General features: G+C 38.2%; 1 protein-coding gene across 1 annotated transcript in view; it reads right to left on the bottom strand.

Moving 5' to 3' along the window:
* The window catches only part of AK5 (adenylate kinase 5), a 97,519-nt gene that overhangs the window by 19,395 nt on the left and 57,753 nt on the right, over positions 1-20,371 (bottom strand). The window contains exons 9-10 of the mRNA XM_074596651.1: positions 5,947-5,989; positions 4,794-4,838 (exon numbers count right to left, since the gene is read on the bottom strand). Of these exons, the coding sequence (XP_074452752.1) occupies positions 4,794-4,838; positions 5,947-5,989 (88 nt within the window). The remainder of the gene's footprint in view (positions 1-4,793; positions 4,839-5,946; positions 5,990-20,371) is intronic.

Below are 20,371 nucleotides of genomic sequence, written 5' to 3' on the forward strand. Positions count from 1 at the left end.
TGGGAGTGAGCAGGGACAGGAACAAGCAATGTGAGCAGTTCATGAACTGTCTTTGCTTCCAGAAATATTAATAAAGCAGAAGTGTCATACAGACCGACTGGGATGTCTCTATTTTAAACCTGCCAAATCATATGAGTTTATTGTACACCAAAATACTATGAACATTTACACAAAGTGCCAGCAGCAGGATTTACAAGAGTCCCACCATTCACTTTAAAATGTTTCAATTTCCAGAATTGAATGTTTTCAATTTTTCATAGTGAGTATCATCCCTGTATCATGGAAAAGTGCTTGCAGGGGAAACCCAGCTGCACAATGGAGCCTCAGAAGTCAGAACTGAAACAAAAATAACCCCAGTCAAGCTATCCTTATATTCGAGAAATTATTTTGGAGGGCTTGATCAGTTTGGCAACTCTCTCAATGCTATTTGGGTTATTTATACAAACGAAAATAAGCCTTAGCTTCAGAATATGGCATTTGAAGGCTTTTCAATAGCACCTCATCTGTTGTTCACGTATGATTTTAGTCTGAGTGAAAACATATAGGAATGATGTGGTTAGTTAAAAACAACAGCAAAACCTCCTCAATATTTTTCTTCTGAAAGATGATTTTAATCAGAAAACAACCTGGAGCATATGTTGGCAGAGTGATGTAATGTCCCGGGACATCCCTGAGTTTTCATCCCTTTTAAAGAAAATATGGAGTTCATTTCATGGCCAGTCAGAGAAAGCAGCCTTCATCAGCTCCTACAGTTAGTGCTTGGACTGATTGAGCCTTTAATTATCAGCACTGTTCATCCTATGCCCATCTGATTGTAAAAAGAGCTCTAATATAGGTATTGTAGAATAATTTAGGTTGGAAGGGACCTCATCTGGTAAATCCCTCTACTCAAAGCGGGGCTAAATTCAGCATTAGATCAAGTGTCCAAGGTATGTCAGACCTTGAACAAAATAAAAAGTTTTGTGGTTTGGGTTTTTTTTGTATGCACAAGAAGCCTGTATCTGCAGCTGATGTTTTACCTGTAAGTGTAGGTGGCTGTAATATCTTCAGGGTGTCAGCTGAAAAGCTGGTCTTATTTACACTGAGCTTAAACGATTATCAGCTTTAGTTCATCAGCAAGAATATGACAAGGATTCTGCAGAGGAAATTGGTTACACTAAGTTTTAAACGCTACCTTTAAGAATAAGTGGGGAGTTTGTCTCTGATCCGAAGTGCAGAAAGATTCCCAAAAACTTTCTGCTCCGGTTTCAGCCTCAACCAAAGCCAGATGTGGCTATGTTTTATGAAACTCCTGTAGAGAATAAGGAGGGATAATACTCCCAGTAACTTCGATACATATGACAATTTTCTGGATGTGACAGATATTGCATTAGTTAAAATGATAAAAACATATATTGTTCACTGTGGTTAAGATTTTACATTTCATGTTGCTCTGATTAAAAAGGTTTTTCTGGTTGGTGGGATTTTTTTTTGTTCATTTTGGTTTTGGGTGGGGTTTTTTTTTTGTGCCTGGCAATAATTATGTAAGTTTCAAATATTAGAGCATTCCCAAATTTATCTCTGCATCTGTTTGACTTTTTATTTTTCTCTTGAACTTTACTTCACAGGGAAAATTTAACTTGGTTTTGCCTCTTTTATTACCCTGTTGTTATCTCCCGTATTTTCGACTTGCTGCTTCTATGTCTCTGCTTTGCTGTCTGGATAAAACATTGACATTGTTGCTTAATTAATCTGAGTTGACTGTTATTCCAATTAATTCCTACATTAGCTCTAATGTAAATCTTTGCTAATTAGATTATTTTTTTCTTTCCCTTTTTGGACAATTTTCAAGGGAAATTGCTGGGGGAGGGTATTGTCTGCTTTGTTTCCCTTTGTCTTATGAAGAGTATCTCAATTTGTCAGTGATCGCAGATGGTGTATTTATTTTAATTAGTTTGTAAACTACTTCAAATGCACATCTTTAGAACTCTAGTTTTAAAACATCTTTATAAGCATCTTATTGTTTCCTCATGAATACATCTATGTAATGAGCAAACATTCCTAATGACACCTGAGACAGTTCTTCCTATTCAAGTATCTACAGCAGCATGCTCCAACCCATCTTCTCTGCTTTCTTTGTAGTCAAGGTATCACGGGCTGAATATTTCCAGCGCTGTCTACTGCAATGGAGCACTTAGCCACTGAGAATCTGTGGTGCTTTTTTTTCCTTTTCCCGCCCTCCTCCCAAGTCTGACAGTTTTGTTCTGCTCCTGTGAGGCTTCTTCAAAGTTTTCTTTTGTCCTTGCACGGTGATCAGACTTCAGCTCTTTACTGACATGTAAGACAACCTTACTGCCTAGGCAAATACTATGCATTTGGGTAGTGCATATAAGGTTAAACCTGGAGTGCATGTGGGTCAACAAGTGATTCAGGCAGATTTACCTGCCTGATAAGGCCATAAGCAAAGAGAGTTTGTGCCCACTCCAACCTAGTACCAGCAAGATATCTGTCTCTGGGAAATAGCATTTACCTTCACTATCCAGATGGAGTAAAATCAAGTTTTTGCAGCCAAATGAGCAACCAGGAAGATCTCACATCGGTCACATAAAAAAAACTCAAACCAACCAAACAAAAAAACCACAGGAAAAAAAAACAAACCCACAACCAAAAAACGCCCCTCACTCTTCACATCAGACTTCAGGAAGCTTTTTCAGGGGTGTGAGGATGGGGGCATTTTGGGGAAAAAAGTATAAATCATTCTACGTAATCTGTTGACAAGTAAGTTACCTATGTTTGGACTTTAGTCAGACTTTTCATTATAACATTTTCAATAAAGGAAACTTAGGCTTTTGATTAAGAAGAATTTTCCCCTGTTCCTAGAAAGCATTTACTCGAAGTCTGAGATGGATTTAAGGGCAGGAATAAATAGAGGAAAGGTGCGTTTTCAGTTTTAACCTGGAAGATGCCTTGTAGATGGCCTATAAAAAAATTATAAATGAAAATTAAAAGCCATTCTTTGAAAAAGAAAAAGCAGTCCAGAGGTAAATGAAAAATGTCATAGAATCATAGAATTGCCTAGGTTGGAAGGGACCTTTCAGATCATCAAGTCCAACCATCAGAGAGGATGAAAATTTGTCACTGCAGCAAACAGCAGTAAGCATGGAACTACTGTGTGCTTAAAGACTGAAAATTAAGTATTATGCATCTTTCCCTTAAGAAAAGTCTCCAATGAACTCTTCAGTAACCAAATTTAACTTTTTCAAACATTTAATATCCACCATAGGTTTGCAAAAAATTGAGTCAACTTGTATTTGGTATAAGATAGAGAGATAAAAGTACAACACATAAACGTGCTATCTTTTCACAGAATCCTTTAAGGCTGGAAGGAACCTCTTGGGATCATCTAGTCCAACAACTCTGTTAGAGCTGGATCAGCTAAAATAGGTTGTTCAGGACTGTGTCCAGTTGGATTTTGAACATGTCTAGGGATGGAGACTCTCCAGTCTCTCTGGGCAACCTGTTCCAGTGTTTGACCACCCTCATAGCAAAAAACCTGTTTTCTTGTGTTCAGATAGAAGTTCATGTATTTTAAGTTGTCCCTATTTTCTCTTGTTCTGTCACTGGGCACTACCAAAAAGATTCGGGCTCCCTCATCTTCATTCCCTCCTATCAGGTATTTATACGTATTGTTAAGACACCCTGGAGCCTTCTCTTCTCCAGGCTGAAGAGTCCCAGCTCTCTCAGCCTATCTTCATATGAAAGATGCTCCTGTGCCTCAGACATCTTTTTGGTCCTGTGCCGGACTTGCTCCAGTAAGTCAATATCTTTCTTGTATTGGGGAGCCAAGAACTGGACACAGTATTCCAGATGCAGCCTTACCAGTGCTGAATAGGGAAGAAGGATCACCTCCCTCAACCTGCTGGTATTGGAATGCTTTTTGATGCCTCTTGGACTCTGAATGAAATTTCTGTTCATTTATGACTAATTTGAGAAGCGCCCCCCCCCCCCCCCCCGCCTTAGGAAAAAGAATGCACAAAGTGACTTACTTTTATGTAAAATTATATGTTTAGGTCCATGGAAATGTGTTGTTCCTGCTCTGTATTGTAAAGCAGTTCTGAAAAACTCGGCTTGATACTCGGCTTTAAGCTGAAACTTGTAAATCTTCAAATTATAACTAATTTGTTTTAAAAGGCTGTTCAAAGTTTATGCTAATTACATTAGTCACATTTATATAATAATGGTACTTTTCCTCTGTAGACTTCCAGTAGGCAAATATGAAGTAAACTTTGAACCTGCAAAGCCTCAGAAGATGCTAAGCATCATGCATGGTGCCTAGCCCATTTAATTTTTAACAGCATGTTGAGCCCATGCAGAACTGAAACATGTATTTGCAAAAGTTGTTTCACAGATGAAGAGGTGAAGAGACCTGATTTTTTTTTCACTAAAACTCAAAAATCTGAGTTATAAATCCAATCTAGTAACATTTTAACTAATGCTGGTGAGGCAGCTTTGTTGTGGGAGATTGCACAACACTACTGTAAGTGAACAAGAACTAAGGTCATTTTGAATATGTTCACACTTAAACGTTTCTCCTGCTCTGAGCTTTACACAACTGTTGTTAGCATGGTCAGACCCAAGTTAATAATGTTATATTAAATACTAACTCCCTTTCAAAAGACTAAACCAATATTGTAGTGTAAATACTCTTAACCAAACTGTTCTGCTGAACCTTAAAAGAAATCATATGCTTATAATCAAAACTAAATAACATGGGGATTTTCAAATGTAGCAGTTAAATCAGGAATCCTACTTACCGATTACAAAAATTATGTTTGATTTCCTCAGATCTTCTGAAAAGTCTAAAATGAAAATAAAAATTCTTTAGTTGGCAAGAGCTACTAATTTTAATCTTAGATACATTCCACACTAAACTGTGTAACACATGTGCAAGGTGACCTGATTTTACTAGATTTACTTTCTGCTATAATGCTCTGCATCCCAAAAGGAGCTATTACCCCAAAGCCTATTTATCACCCAGTTTCATAGTTCTCGCTGCAAGTATGACAAAAATATTTTACCTGAAAATGAGACCTTGCACATACGCATCAGTTCTTTAAAAAAAAAAAAAAAAACAAACAGGAGAAGCAGATGCATCTTGATGTAATAACGTGCCTTCTGAGCCATTGCATTTTCCTCTGAACATGTTATTACATTATAATTGCTGTAAAAGTTTGTCCACATTCCATTCAGATTTTATATTTGGTGCACTACATCAGAGATGTAGTCTTATATTCCCCTGAGCCTCAAATTCCACCAAATAATAATAATCTTAACTGAAATCCAGGTATTACTGTAACTTTAGCACCAAAGTTACTCTAGGTACTACAGCTTTGCCTTTTACTGAAATTGTATTTTTTAAAAAAAGCAATTCCTTCTAGTTTGAGCCTCAGTCATTGGCCTGATTATACCAGTAGAGAAGTTGAACTTGCACCATCTGAGCCAGTTGGAATTTTATTACGTCTGTGACTTAATCACTTAAAAGACAGATTCATTTACCACGTACAATTTTGGTTTTTATTATGTGGCATGTACATCTCTTACTGCATAACATCATCAACTGTAAAAGGTTCTGCTTAATCCTTTCACTCCTCTTAGACTCTCAGCAGCTCATACTTCCCAACAAGCTTTTCGTAACTGCCAATTTCTGAAAACACATATGAGATCTGATGCTGATTAACAGTAATATTTTCTAATAATTTTGGATCCACTGGCCTGAAGAGTGCAGAAATGTCTTTTACAAGCTTCAATTTGCATTCAAAGTGAAATCACATGATAAAATCCTTTGAGACATAACTTCCACGATATAAATAACCTGAATTCACTTTACCTTATAAGTAACTATTTAAATACAAAGGGAAAACAAAGGTTTCAAAATTAATGGCAAATGATACTGAAAAAGAAACTCACCTCCTGTGCTCTCATAACCAGAAAAACTTGACTGATCCTCCTCCTGTTAATTAAACAATTGACATATTGAAATGAATATGTTGCATAGCTTGCATTTCATCTTATGTATGCTTATCTGTATATCTTAATATCTTCTCCATATTCTAACCTCTCAGTTTTCATCTATGTTGAGATATGGTTAACGATGTCACAGAAATGCTGTTAGTACTGTTTCAATTGGCAGAACACGAGCATGGAGAACCCAAGATAACTCGAGGCGATTAACTGGCCCATATTGGTTTTGCAAGGAACAGCTTTTTCAGCGTCCACTGCACAGTTCCAGCACGATATGTAAGCAACCAGTGTGCATGCTGAATTGCTTCTGAAGCAAATATGGTATGATAACCTGCTAGTAGTAGAAAGGCAATACTGGAGTAAGTTCTACAAGCGAGCTAGTGAAGAAGTAAGATGAAATTTGTCTTCGGTCTAAAACAACTTGTATGTGTTTACCTTCAGAATGCAACACAAGCTACAAGTTGTTACAGAGGCTGCTGAACTACAAAGATGGATTCCACCAGCAAAATGGGGAACTTGGCATGTTTTTTTTACTGATACTTGGCCATTTAGAATTATCTTGTCATGTACTATATAGTACAACCAGTTACAAATACTGGTCAGCAAGGGTTTCAGAGTGGGAATTCTTTGTTGTTCTTAGAATTATATATATGCTGGACATAGTCTAGGTTATGTAGTGTCAATATTACTCACACCATCAGTGCTTTAATCTTGTCTATAAAATATCAATAATAGCATTGACAGTAACATGCTGCTATTATATCATCAGTGCGTAATATCAGCATGTAATACACTATGCTAGTCCTCTCAAAATAGCACAGGGTTATCAAGCCGTAGTTTCTTACAGCTCTGCTTCAGTATGCTGTCAGAAATAGCCACAGTTAGAAACTTGTATAGCTGCACAAACAGACGAAGTGGAACGAACACCAGGGTGAATAGAATGGGTAAACCGCTCGCCAATGTAATTTGCAAGGCTCTGGCAATGCCCTTGCAGGTTTCTCTTTGTGTTCTCATTATCACTAAAATAGAAGTGCTCTTCATTAGGCTGAAGTACCATTACACTGGCTACAAAGAACACTTTCATTTTTTGATTCACAGTAATTCTCAGCCTATTACACTGCTGCAGGAGAAGTGCCATCTAAAAAAAAAAAAAAAAAAAAAAAGAGGGGGAGCAAAAAAGCAACAGGATCCACTAAATTTGCAGGACAGTATTTCAGAAAAAAGAAGTTTTCAAGTAAGACGTTAATTAATCTCTTTCCTGCAACTCAAATGACAGTGGGACCCCACATGCTTTTTCTTTGATGTAATAATACAATAAAATATATGACCCTGCAAAGGATATATTACATACAAAAGACCTGGGTTTAGATTCATCTTCTTGTCATGCCTTTGAAGGTTTATGGATCAAAATCATTTTAGGCACAAAGTTTAGAGTAAAGTTTCTTCAAAAATCAAGATCACAGTCACAAGTTTATGATCAAATGAAAGAGGTGTTACTTCTTCCAGGTAATGCTTTTGTTCTACCCTATAATTGCAGAATGAAACTGCCTCCGTAACTGGTGGGCTGCTCAGAGCAGCAGGTGATAATAAAGGTCCATTTAAGTCAGGAAAAGCTCTAATTTTTTAGAGCTGAAATACACAAAAACTAGAGACTGAACTGAAGCTAAATAAGCTATCAGCTGCTTTTACTTGACCAACCGTATCTGCCTTAATAGAACAACAGGTTAACTAACCAACAAGTCATGCTCACATAAGGAACAAGCGCTATGAAAAGCCATTAAAGTGAATTCTAATTACAACTCAAAAGCAGGTAAACAGGAAGTGTGACAGTGATAACAATAAGAACCCAGAACATCAAAATAATGAATTCTGTTTATATCTGTACCTGTTCACTTTTCAGGTGCAGAAATATTGTTTTCAAAAGAATTGCTTTTTTTTCCCTCCAGGTTTGGTTTTTTTTTTTTCCAAAGAGCATCTGTTTCATAATTCTTTAAGACAACTCAGCACACAGCTTGATGTTAGAGGGACCACCAGCCCTGCTGAACTTCCATGACAAAATAAGCTTCCCCATATTTCAGACAGTAAGTTATTCCATAAAAACATTTTTATCAGACAGAACTGTATGGCACCCAGCAAGGGGTGGAAAGAGGTCCTGAAAGCCTGGTCTCTAGGGGGGCTGTAAGAGAAGTCAGGAGGAACAGATTAGAAAAGTGGGGCTACAATTAATTTGGTTTTGATGACAAGGTATTCCTACAGAGTTTTCAACATTCTGTACTTAAACTTGACTTAGAACCTTCTATTTCCCTTCACCCTCTTCCTCCCAATCTCCTCAAAAGCACAACCAGTTTTTCTGCTGATCTGGGTGAGGAGCTAGACTTGCTGTTTGGCTTGCAGTCCCTTGCAGAGAGTGGCAGAGACTGGCATCCTGGTTAATGCCAGTCTCCTCGTATTTACATTTGACAATACCTGTTTCTAATTGTGTCTTTTTAGTAAGTAGGTCTCTAAACTGTGAATGGCCTGAAAGCCTGGTTACCAAAGCGCTTTGGAAAATAACGGTTGGATTTAGCAAGTGATTGCATAAGGAAAAGTCCCACCAATTACTAGATTGCTAATAGTATTTTACACCGCACTGCCACCAGTGATTTAGCAGCAGAACAACCTCTGTATTCTCAGTATAGCTGTTTCCATTTAGTTGAAAGCCAGGTGAGGAAGATTATAAACTTATATGCTATGACCTCTGAAGAAAGGTGGGTAGTCTGTAATTTCAGATGCCTTTAGAGCCAGGTTATATCTACAAATATTATCTGGAAATATATCAATTAGTGGGACATAGCTGACCACGTACTTGCTTAAACAATATCAATGGTACATTAAAATGATTGCTAAATAGCGAAGTTTGCTACCTGCAAAGAATCTCTTATCCGACATTTGCCTTTAGAGTTCAAAAATGCAGGCTTCTGACTGTATTCTGTCTTCTTGTCATATAGCTCATTATTAGTAAATATCTAAGTAGTAGTAGACACTTCATAGGTTAATGAGTTTAAGTTACTTACTGTCATTGCTAGGTTGTGAAGTAATTTCCATAATAAAACAAACTGACAGTCACAGCACGTAATAAGGAAATGATACAGAATTCTCCAGATCTTTGAGTTTTGCTACTAATGAATTAGGACTCTTAGGTCGTATCACTTTAAAGAAAGCAATAAAACACTTTTTTTTTTTTAATCTAATGATGGGACATTTTCTTCATTAGAATTTAACGACAACTGTTGTGAATACTTGTTACCTGATGAAATGAGAAAGCTTTTCTGTTACCCATTAATAACCTCTGCTCCAGCCCTTGGTGGTTTGTTTTTTAGGTTTTGGGGGGTTGTTTGTTTTTTTTTTTTTTTTGTAACATGGAAAAGAAAAAAAAATATCTCTTATCACCTTGTTGTTGCTCGAAAGCTTCATGAAAACAGTGGTGAAAAGTGCCTGATACATTTTATTCAGACTTCTAACAGATATAACAAGAGTTCTTCCTAGAAATTTACTGAAGAGGATAAGTAATCATGGATTAAGAAGAAAAGAGGCAGTAGAGTGAGACTGAATTTAAAATATAGCATGATTGTTGCCTAAAATTATGCTCAATTTTCAAGATTGTATTTGAGAATGTAAATATTCAAAGAACATGTCAGGCACAAATTATTTAAACAAACAAACACTACACATTTCTTTGCCTAAAAAAATTTGTTGAGAATTGAATTTAATGTGTAAGCAAAAAAAAAAAAAATCAGCATAGACAAACATAACTTTAACACAGAATGACATAACATATACAGTAGAAAGTACAGGTGTCGTGGTTTAAGCCCAGCCAACAACTGGGACCAGGCAGCCACTTGCTCACTCCCTACCCCACCCACCCCCAGGAGGGCAGGGAGGAGAGGGAGCAAAGGAGGGGAAAAAAAGCCCTCATGGGTTGATATAAAGACAGTTTAGTAGAACGGTAATGGGAGAGGAAACTAATAATAATAATGGTAAAAGAATATACAAAATAAAGTGATATAAGACAAGTTGCTGTCACCACCCAGCCCGTCCTGAGCAATGATTGTGGACTTGTGCCCCCTGGCCAACCCCCCATTTATATACTAAGCATGACATCTATGGTATGGAATACTCCTTTGGCCACTCTGTCCTATCTGTGCTCCCTCTCGGCTTCTATGGGAAGCTGAAAAAGTCCCTGACTAATGTAGACATTACTTAGCAACAACTAAACCAGTATGTGTTATCGGCATTCTCATACTAAATCCAAACCACAGCAGCTACTAGAAAGAAAATTAACTCTATTCCAGCTGAAAGCAGGACAACAGGCAAGAACTGACTATGTAGACTTATCATGGCGATCTCATCAGCACCCCTTTGATGGGAATGTAGGTATATAACCATCAGTTTCTCAGCACACTGTAGTTGTATAATTCTCCCTTTGCTGCTGTTAGGTATGCAAAATACTTTTACTCCTGTAGCATTTTATTTCTTCAAATAACACTAGAGTTCCACATAAATCTTCCCTGTATTTCCTTTGGGAATAGAGGCAAGGGCATTATTTACATTTTAGCAGAGATATTAGGTGACTTGTCAATATAAACACAGTTATGTATGGAAGCAGAACTAGAACTTGCACCTCTTTAGCCTGTAGTATATTTATTTTGAATTCTTAGTCCTTAATAAAGTAATATTAAATGAAATCTCAAATGTTTGCAGATGATGCTTCTACACCTAGTACCCTTAAAATCCGCTTTAGCTCTCAATTAAATAAACTGTCTCACTGATTATAGTTTAGGGACTCAGAGAGCAGTATGAGATGTCTGTTGAGCATCGTCTGGATACAATTTGTCTGCTTCAGCACAGTCCAGTCTGTCACAATCTGTGTGGTTTTAGAGTTTGACATGTGTTCGCAGATGGATTTAATAGGCATATACCTAATCACAGAGGATGTTCTTTCAGATTAGATGTATGCAGGCTCTATTTATAAAAATGTAGTTATCGCTGACTGGTTTCCTTACATATATTACAAAAGGTAAGGATCCCAAGCAAGCTTTAGCTACACAAAGTTAAACACCAGAAGAAACTGGGGCTAGTCAGAGCTCAGCTTTGGAATTTGTCTTTTAAATTCCTGTTTTCTTCCTGTAAGCATGAATCACGGAATCTTCAGAGTTGGAAGGGACCTCTAGAGATCATCTAGTCCAACTCCCCTGCTAGAGCAGGATTGCCTAAACCACATCCCTCAGGGCTGCATCCAGGCAGGTCTTGAAAATCTCCAGAGAAGGGGACTCCACAACCTCCCTGGGCAGCCTGTTCCAGTGCTCTGTCACCCTCACTGTAAAGAAGTTTTTCCGCGTATTTGAACGGAACTTCCTATGTTCTAGCTTGTGCCCATTGCCCCTTGTCCTGTCGCTGGGAACCATTGAAAAGAGCCTGGCTCCGTCCTCCTTAAACCCACCCTTTAGATACTTGTAAACATTAATCAGGTCCCCCCTCAACCTTCTCTTCTCCAGGCTAAAGAGTCCCAGCTCTTTCAGTCTTTCCTCATAAGGGAGGTGCTCCAGTCCCATAATCATCTTGGTTGCCCTACGCTGGACTCGCTCCAGTAGTTCCCTGTCCCTCTTGAACTGGGGAGCCCAAAACTGGACACAGTACTCCAGTTGTGGCCTCACCGGTGCAGAGTAGAGGGGGAGAATGACCTCCCTCGACCTACTGGCCACAGTCTTCCCTATGCAGCCCAGGATGCCATTGGCCTTCTTGGCGACAAGGGCACACTGCTGGCTCATGGATAATTTGCTGTCTACCAGGACCCGCAGGTCCTTCTCCTCAGAGCTGCTTCCCAGCATGTCCACCCCTAACATATACTGGTGTTTGGCATTCTTCCTTCCCAGGTGCAGGACCCTACACTTGCTTTTGTTGAACCTCATTAGGTTCTTCTCTGCCCAGCTCTCCAGCCTGTCCAGGTCACGCTGGATGGCAGCACGGCTCTCTGGAGTGTCGGCCACCCCTCCCAGCTTGGTATCATCAGCAAACTTGCTGAGGATACACTCTGTCCCCTCATCTAGGTCATTAATGAATATATTGAACAAAATTGGTCCAAGTATTGACCCCTGAGGGACACCGCTCGTTACAGGCCTCCAACTGGACTCTGTGCCGCTGATCACAACCCTCTGAGTTCTGTCACTCAGCCAGCTCTCGATCCACCTCACTGTCACCTCGTCTAGCCCATACTTCCTCAGCTTCCTAATGAGGATGTTATGGGAGACAGTGTCAAAAGCCTTGCTAAGGTCAAGGTAGATGACATCTACGGCTCTCCCCTCATCCAGCCAACCCGTTATAACATCATAGAAAGCTATCAGATTGGTCAGGCATGATTTGCCCTTGGTAAATCCATGCTGACCACTTCCAATAACTTCCTGTTCCTCTACGTGTTTGGAGACGACATCCAGAATGAGTCGCTCCATTACCTTCCCAGGGACAGAGGTGAGACTAACCGGCCTGTAGTTCGCTGGGTCCTCCTTCTTGCCTTTTTTGAAGATTGGAGTGATGTTAGCCTTCCTCCAGTCCTCAGGCACTTCTCCTGTTCCCCATGACTTTTCAAAGACGATGGAGAGTGGTCTAGCGATAACATCTGCCAGCTCTCTCAGCACTCGCGGGTGCATCCCATCAGGGCCCATGGATTTATGAATGTCCAGCTTGGCCAAGTGGTCTCAAAATGTTTGGGGTTTATGAGATATGCTGGGTTAGCTGCAGGTTTTATGTATGGGCAGTGGTCCCTGGGAACGGATTTTATGAGCCATACAGTTGCTTGCCATTAAATTTGATTTATGATTCAAATCACTTTTTGAGGCTGAGCTGCTTTCTGCAAGCTGAGTGTTAAAGTATGCCTCTGGAAAGTAGGGGTGGCTGTGCTCTGACCTCCTCTGCTCCGGAACTAATGAATATGTGTAAATAAGATAAGATACAGTATGAATACATTCAGATTTCAAGGCTTTTCTTTCCCCAAAAATGCATATCTTCTTGTATAGTTCATACTGCTTAGCAGAGTGGAGCTATTTGTGTCAAAAGGGACTAACAGTAATTAAGATCAGAGAACAGTGCTATTGTTATTTGAGGTGATTTTTGCTTGTTTTGGAGTGCATACAACTAGAAAGTGCAAAAAAATTCGTGTTTGTAATAGCATCTACAAAATGCTGACAGATTATTACATCATTATGATTCCCTTTTACTTTTGGGTTTCTAGAGAAGTCAAGAATGTCTGTACCATTATTCTTTTAAAATAAACCCTGTTACCAGTTCTGAAAACAAAACAAATTTATACCTGTACAGAGGTAGAGATTAACTCATTTTTAAAAATTGCAAACCAGGACAGAGTTATCTGGCTTTTGAAGATACGCAGTATTTTTTCAGATTTTTCATTTTTGTTCTTCGATAGCATACAGAAGACTAGTATAGAGGGGAAAAATCAAAATCTGTTTGCTACAGTATGTGGGGGTTGGGTTTTTGTTAACTTCTGTAGGTTTTTTTTAAATGACAGAAAAATATGTAATTATTAAGCATGAAAATGAAAGCAAAATTTATTTAGTTTCGTATTGATTTCCAGACACTAGAAAACCGGAAAAAAAATCAGAGAGATTAACTTTTAAGGGCAAACTTTACCAACCAAGGTATGCAATAAGAACACCCCTCCCAGCATGGTAGCAGCATTTTGCAAGATCAGAGCAGCATAAGACTGTTCTGGTAAACCAAACGCTTCATTTGCGATTTTTATATTGGGTTTGAAGGGCTGAACTAGAGGAGACAGCATTGTATCTAACTTGAAGAAGAACTGGGGCTTGATTTTTAATTATCTTTGTGTTTTGAAGACATTTGAGACACTTGACACCCTTATTACCTGTGCATACTTATTATCTATTGCTCATTTTAAAATACTTTTGTCACATACAGTATTCGGTTACTTATCAGTAGATCTATAGTTATTAAAAGTTCCCAGTGCCTACAAAATTCTTCCCAGAAATTATCACTATTTTGCCTTTAGCATTCTTCTTTTCTGTAAATCGCCGTTGTTCCTTAAATGATTTCTCTCTACGTGGATTATTTATGCTTCTTGGTATAAATTCTCCCAGGGGCTTTTTGTTACATCAAGCCACCGCAGCAGAGAAGTGCATCAGGGGACCTTCCAGTGCATTTCAACTGCAAACTTGGCGCTGCTTAGCTCCTTTTCTTAGACTGATAATGACAATGCTAATGAATGAATCCCTCAAATCATACACCATTGGCACCATTTGAAGAGTCTTTCTGCCCTGAACTGCTACATTGCCTTCTGAGAGGTGGAATTCCATGGTTTTGGGTAGTTTTGGGTTGTGGGTTTTTTGTGTTTTGGGTTTTTTTTGTCTTGTTTTGTTTTTTTAACTTTAGATGAAAAAGGCTTTTCTGCAGGCCAGTCTCAATTAAATTTCCAAAAAGAAAAAAGAAAAAGATACAAACACTTTGATAAGATTCAGTTGTGGTGGAACTCAGTAGTCGCTTTTCTTAGAAGAACTGAATGTTCAAGGTGTTACTTTACACAGATAACCTACAAAATGTTATGCTTTTACTTCCATGCATCACCATGGCACCACCCATTTATTTTGTTAACATGAGCTCCATTATTTTATGAAAATCAAATTAAGTGACAGGTGCAGTAACCTGTACGTAGTAACCTGTCATTAATTTTAAAGATTTGTTACAGGAATTCAAACTGTCTTTAGTAATATAAACAGCAAAGCAGTCAAGAGCAGAATGTAACTTTCACTTGTAATACGATTTTTCTAAGGACATCTACTTTTCTTTAAGGTACATGTATTCATTTATTTCCTTCTTTAAGATAAAAGTGTTTGTCCTCTATTATATATGCCTACAACAGGCAATATACTCAAAAATGTCTTTTCTACTGCTTGCTCCCCTCCAAGCTCTTTCTAACCCCAACGCAATGTCACACATTGCAGCACTCACACAAGATTCTGTACAGTAACATTTTTGATATAAAGCTCTGTTCTTTACCTTAGCAGTCATACTTTAGCACTGGCAGTGAAAAAAGAGAAACAGGTTGTTTAGTTTCAGGATGGCACCACAAAAACGAGTAGATGACTCTCCCTTGTGTGGCAGACGAACAGGTCCTGAGACAGTGAGTAAGGGCTGCTGGCACTGCTATGCCCTGACCACATTAGCCGTTTACAAAAAAGACACATGCACAGATACATAATTCATAGACACATAACGCACAGAATTGCAGCAGGGAGAAAGAGGGAAGAAATGCAGACCCAGGAAATGTAGCTAATGAGAACAGACCTTTTAAAATATGGAAGTAGAGCATCATATGAAAGATCTTGGCACGGAGAAGGACAAGAATAGGGTGTTTTAAAAATAAGACAAGCATGTGATTGTGGCCTCAGATCCTATGATTTGCTGCTATTAAGATAAAAGTTGACAGCTGTGTTCAAATTTTACCTCTCAAAGACCTTGTCTGCTTAACATATCACTAAGCATATTCTAGGTTTACTAAAATATCTATTTAAGTTTTATTAGGTAATTTTATAACTTTCAATGAGGAAATTTTACAGTATTTATAAAGAACTTATCTGTTAATAAGGAATTTAACAATGGGAAGAAACAGTCCACTGATCTGACAAGCACTACTGTGAAGGAATTCTAAAACTAGGCCACCTCTCACTTCTTATGACTGGCATTTAAGCCCAAATTGCCTAAATTTGACTGCACAATTATGGGATACATAAGGAGGAAAAAAGCCACCAAATAGGAAACATATGGCTTCCTGGAAATACACAGAGGATTTTTAAAAAAAAAATATGTTTCCAATGTACCCAAAGAAGCCACCCTTCTGCTTCAATATAATACAAATAAGTTATTTAAAGAGCAGTTTTGTATCCCATATAGTAAAATAGCATCCTTGCAATCACTGCCGTTTAATAGGTAAATATAAAAATCTATAGTATGTACTTTGACTGTGATTAAGAAATACTAATATTTTCTATAAAAAGATGTTTCTTCTTCAATGCTTTAAAATATAGGAATTGTTGCTACAAATATTTTTCAAGTAAGGGCTTTGGTAGCTGTCTTTAAGGATGAACAGAACCCATCCGCAGCCCTAAGTAAGGTGTCTAAATCTACGAGGTGGTGAGAGGGGGATTTAAAACACACCTTAACATTTCTTTATCAGCTTTAGGTGCAATGTGAATGTTCTGATGTGGATCCTATATCAGGCATCCCACACAGTTGATGCAAATTCCCCAAGAATTATGCAGATTCTCTGGGCTGTAAAGGTAGACAAGTAAAATGCAGAACTCAAAAATACAGCTGTAACATTCTATTTTGTGCGTGAAATGATAAGGCCTCAGTTTGCCAGCAGAGGGGCACGCTGGTGTGAGGAAAGGAGGTACGCTATCCTAGTGCTATTGCCTAGAAGAATGAGGGTGAGATACTGTAAATCGTAATGTTTTTTTCTACAGACACCTTCCACAAGCCACAGACAAGAGCTTCCTAAGTTACTGCAAAAGTATTCAGTGGAGCATAAATGCAGCACATCTTGAAGAATGATGCTGTCGCTGTTGTTTAACCTCCAGTAACTCACATGAGCTCACCATCCTTGTAACAAAGTCCTCATGCCCTGTACTCCCCACAAGAGCTGCAGGCAGCAACTTTTGGCTCAAAATCAGAAAAGGAATGGTGATGCAGACTCCAACTAACCTTGGCAGTTCAGTTCCCCCTAATATCTTTATCATCAGAAAGTAAATCCAAATAAAGTCTGTGAAAGGAGGAGCAAACAACTGGTTTTGACGTTCCAAAGAAAAAATGCAGATCGAGTCTACCGCTGTTTTTCTTGCCCGCTTTGCCATGGTTTGCATGGGGGAAAATAGAGCAGTAGGCTTTCTTTCACATGCCTTTACTACGGTGTACAATGGGGATTTTGAAAGAGAAAAATAATTCTTCAAGCTTATAATATGATATAGAAGCACCAAAATGCTTGGTTTGAGCTTATTAAGGGAGCACTTTGTAACAGGCAAACTGTAGTACTTTGTTTCTAGAACTGATTTTTTTTTAAGCATTTTATAGGATAGTTTCCATGGCAACTTGAACTGAACAGATTGTTCATTGACTTCAGTACATTTCTATTAAACATCTTTTCTCTGTAGTTAGGCCTGCCTCTCCAGCTCTTTCATCTCTTTGGATGCTTATGCTTTATGTCTTTTTGCAGATATCCTTAAACTAGATTGGACTCCAACTTTCTGTGGTCTTTAACAAAAACAAATGTTGAGGCGACAGAGTTTCGCAATCATTCTCTGAGCTTCCTAGAGTCTATTCTCTTTCTATCATGTACTCCCATTTTAATCAGTTTCCCTGTAGAACTAGAATCTGTAATTCAAGTTGATACCACTGCCTATCAGCGAAAGAGAAATGGACACTGCAGAAATGTTCAGCATTAAAAGCCCAAATGGCTTCTGGATACTCTTGGTCATTTTACGAAGACCTGTAATGATTAATGCTGCACAGCATATATGAATGAAACTGCTATTATAACAGAAGTATGTCCTCAAGTAAAAAGAATGCACACGATTAAGCACGTTCTAGATCTGGCCCCTTAAATAATTTAATCAATGTTTATGTAATTTTGAAAGGCAGCTTTAGAAGTCCCAATGAAAATTTCTCCAGCTAATGGAGATGAGCAGTTTGCTTTGTGTTGTATTGTAATGTCAACCCCTGCAGTGGGGTTAAATAAATTGATTGTACCTTTGATGTAGAGAAAATGGAGTCAAAACACAATGACAACTGATATGAAACATATTAAATGAAGGAAAGTGGCCTTTGGTTTAATCCACAGAGCTTTAGGTAAATAAGGCTTTCAATTTGTTGTTGCCCATCAGTTTTAGGAATACTCGTGTTCTGCTTCTGCATTGAAAAGACTTTCAGGGCCTTTTCATTATCTCTCTTGAATATGTAAGTTTCGAGCTATGATAATCTGTCAGGCCGAAAATGTTGTTATAGTCTTGGTAGCAATGGAGTCTGTTTTTCATCAGTTCACTTAAAGCTTTCCTCCTGCTCCCCTAAAGCCTAGATTCATATGTGCTCTGGGTGGGAAATGACAGCGAGCTGTAAGAAGAATTGTCACTACATAGCAACAACTTTTAATCAAGAGCTTGTTTCCTCTCGTTAGAATGAGAGTAAATCTCTTTGAGGGCTTTTTTCCTCCACTTCATCTTGGTTTTGCTTGTTGCTTTTCAAGTGAGCTGTCACATTTTCTAATTATAAAACATTCTGCACTTGCAGCAAAGATTGGGTTATGCAATTTTCTTAATTCAATAGATTGCTTGTCACTGCTGAACAGAAAACCTTTTATTATCTTTCAGTCTTTTTTACATCTACTTTTCCTAGGTCTTTGACACACTTTGTGTGCAGTCTTTCCTTTGCATGTGCCATTGCATTTACCTAATTGCATAAGTAAATGCAGTTTGAAACTGTAAGGACATGGAAATACCTCAGTAACGAACTGGTAACTTGCTTTGAAGAATAAAAATGCATTTCTGTGTTTTGTAGATGTCAAATATATTCCCCCCTAACCTCCCAAGTATTAGAAGAGCCTAAGTATATTTTTAAGGTTTTTACTTGCAGTTTACCTGATTTTCATGTTTCCTAAATTTTAAAGTTATCAATTCTATAAGCACTTGTTCAGGAGTGTATTCATTCTACAGTCATCTGACTGTATGTCATAACTTTCTCTCTAATTAGTCTAAATACTCCTCAGACTAGCTAAGGTTGTCTTCAAAGCCTTGTTTTCACAAGAAAATAATTGGATGCTCTTTTCTTCTGGAACTCTTTGATAGGATTCACTGATGCCAATTTTTCAATACTCCCTTTTGGCCTGAATGGACTTGAAATAAGCCAAATAGTAGGTTTCTAATTAAAAAATTCAGTTCTTAAAACTTGACTGATCTCTGGAAACAAGTGGCATTATATTGACAGCCTCTCTGGCAAAGTTGAGAAATTGAATGGCAAGTATAAATGAACACAGTGAGCAGTGAAAACCTGTATCACACTTGAGAGAATTCCAGCAGCAAAAGTCAATCCTTATTAAACTAAACAGGCACTAGTCATGACAGCGAGTTCTGCAAACTGAGAATGTTCTATAAGGCACAGGTCTTCCCTCATTAGAAGCCATGCTGTTGCACCCAAAAATGAGCGTCCCAAAATTTATTCCTGATGTCTCAATATGGATGAAAATATCTGAAACTTAATCAGTTTACTGTGTTTTTATGTTTTTCAATCAAGCCATGATTAATGTAATCATTACTCCAGAAAAGGCTATAGAGATTGCTACCGCATCAAACTTTGGCTGGTTCTCCCACAAGGCATTCTCAATGAGAGGTACCGTCTGCTTTTATTTTTTGGGTGAATATATTTTGGGCAGTCATTCTAGAAACCTACATTATTTCTTCTGTAATACACAATCTGACAGCTACAGATCTGAGAAAGAATAGAAAAATAGTTACTAGTGATTTGGAGAAAAAAATTGGTTTTGTTTGGGTTTTTTTAAAAAATGTGGGTATTTCCCTCCTGGCTTTCAATGCTGTAAGGATTTAGTGATTAGAAGCGTTCTAGTTCTTGAAGCATTCATGCATAGCTGGTAGAAAACAATCAGCTTGCTTTTAATTTAGTTACATGAATTTAATTGAACGTTCATTTATAAAATGTACAATACAAAGCTGAAGGTTTTCCTGAGTTATTTTAAATTCAATTTCCCCTGCATACTCCTCCAGAAAAACCAGATCTTAGCCTGCATTAGTGTTGCCTTGCACTGTTTCAGTAACAGGTACCAACTGCTTCTCAAAGCACTTTGCTGTATTTTGGAGCACTCCTAGATGAGCTGATGACTACATCAGTAGTTGGAACCACATCACTCATTCTCCTTGTTCCTGTCTGCCAGTAAGAGGCTATTCTGGAAGAAGTAGCATACATCCGAAAAACTCAGACACTTCTTCGTTGGCTTAGTTTACACTGGAGAGTCTCCTGGCTCACTCCAAGAATGAGAAAATGTGAAGGTATCTGTGCATGTCCGTTTCAGTTGTGCCAAGTGATACTCATCCCCAGCTGTGGCTTTGTCTTCAGTACATGTTGCTCTAACCCCCAGCTCCTCTTGTTCAGTGACTACCAAGATGTTCTGCTAAAATTCAGCCATTTTTAGCAGCTCAGCTGTGTAAGGTTGCTTAGAAACGAGCCTTCTTATCCCCCACATTCTCATGACAGATTTCCTATGCAATAACATCACTGCATGACACATTTGTATCCAGACACGCGT

This window comes from Larus michahellis, chromosome 8 (genome assembly GCF_964199755.1).
Source record: "Larus michahellis chromosome 8, bLarMic1.1, whole genome shotgun sequence".
In the NCBI taxonomy this organism is placed as follows: domain Eukaryota; kingdom Metazoa; phylum Chordata; class Aves; order Charadriiformes; family Laridae; genus Larus; species Larus michahellis.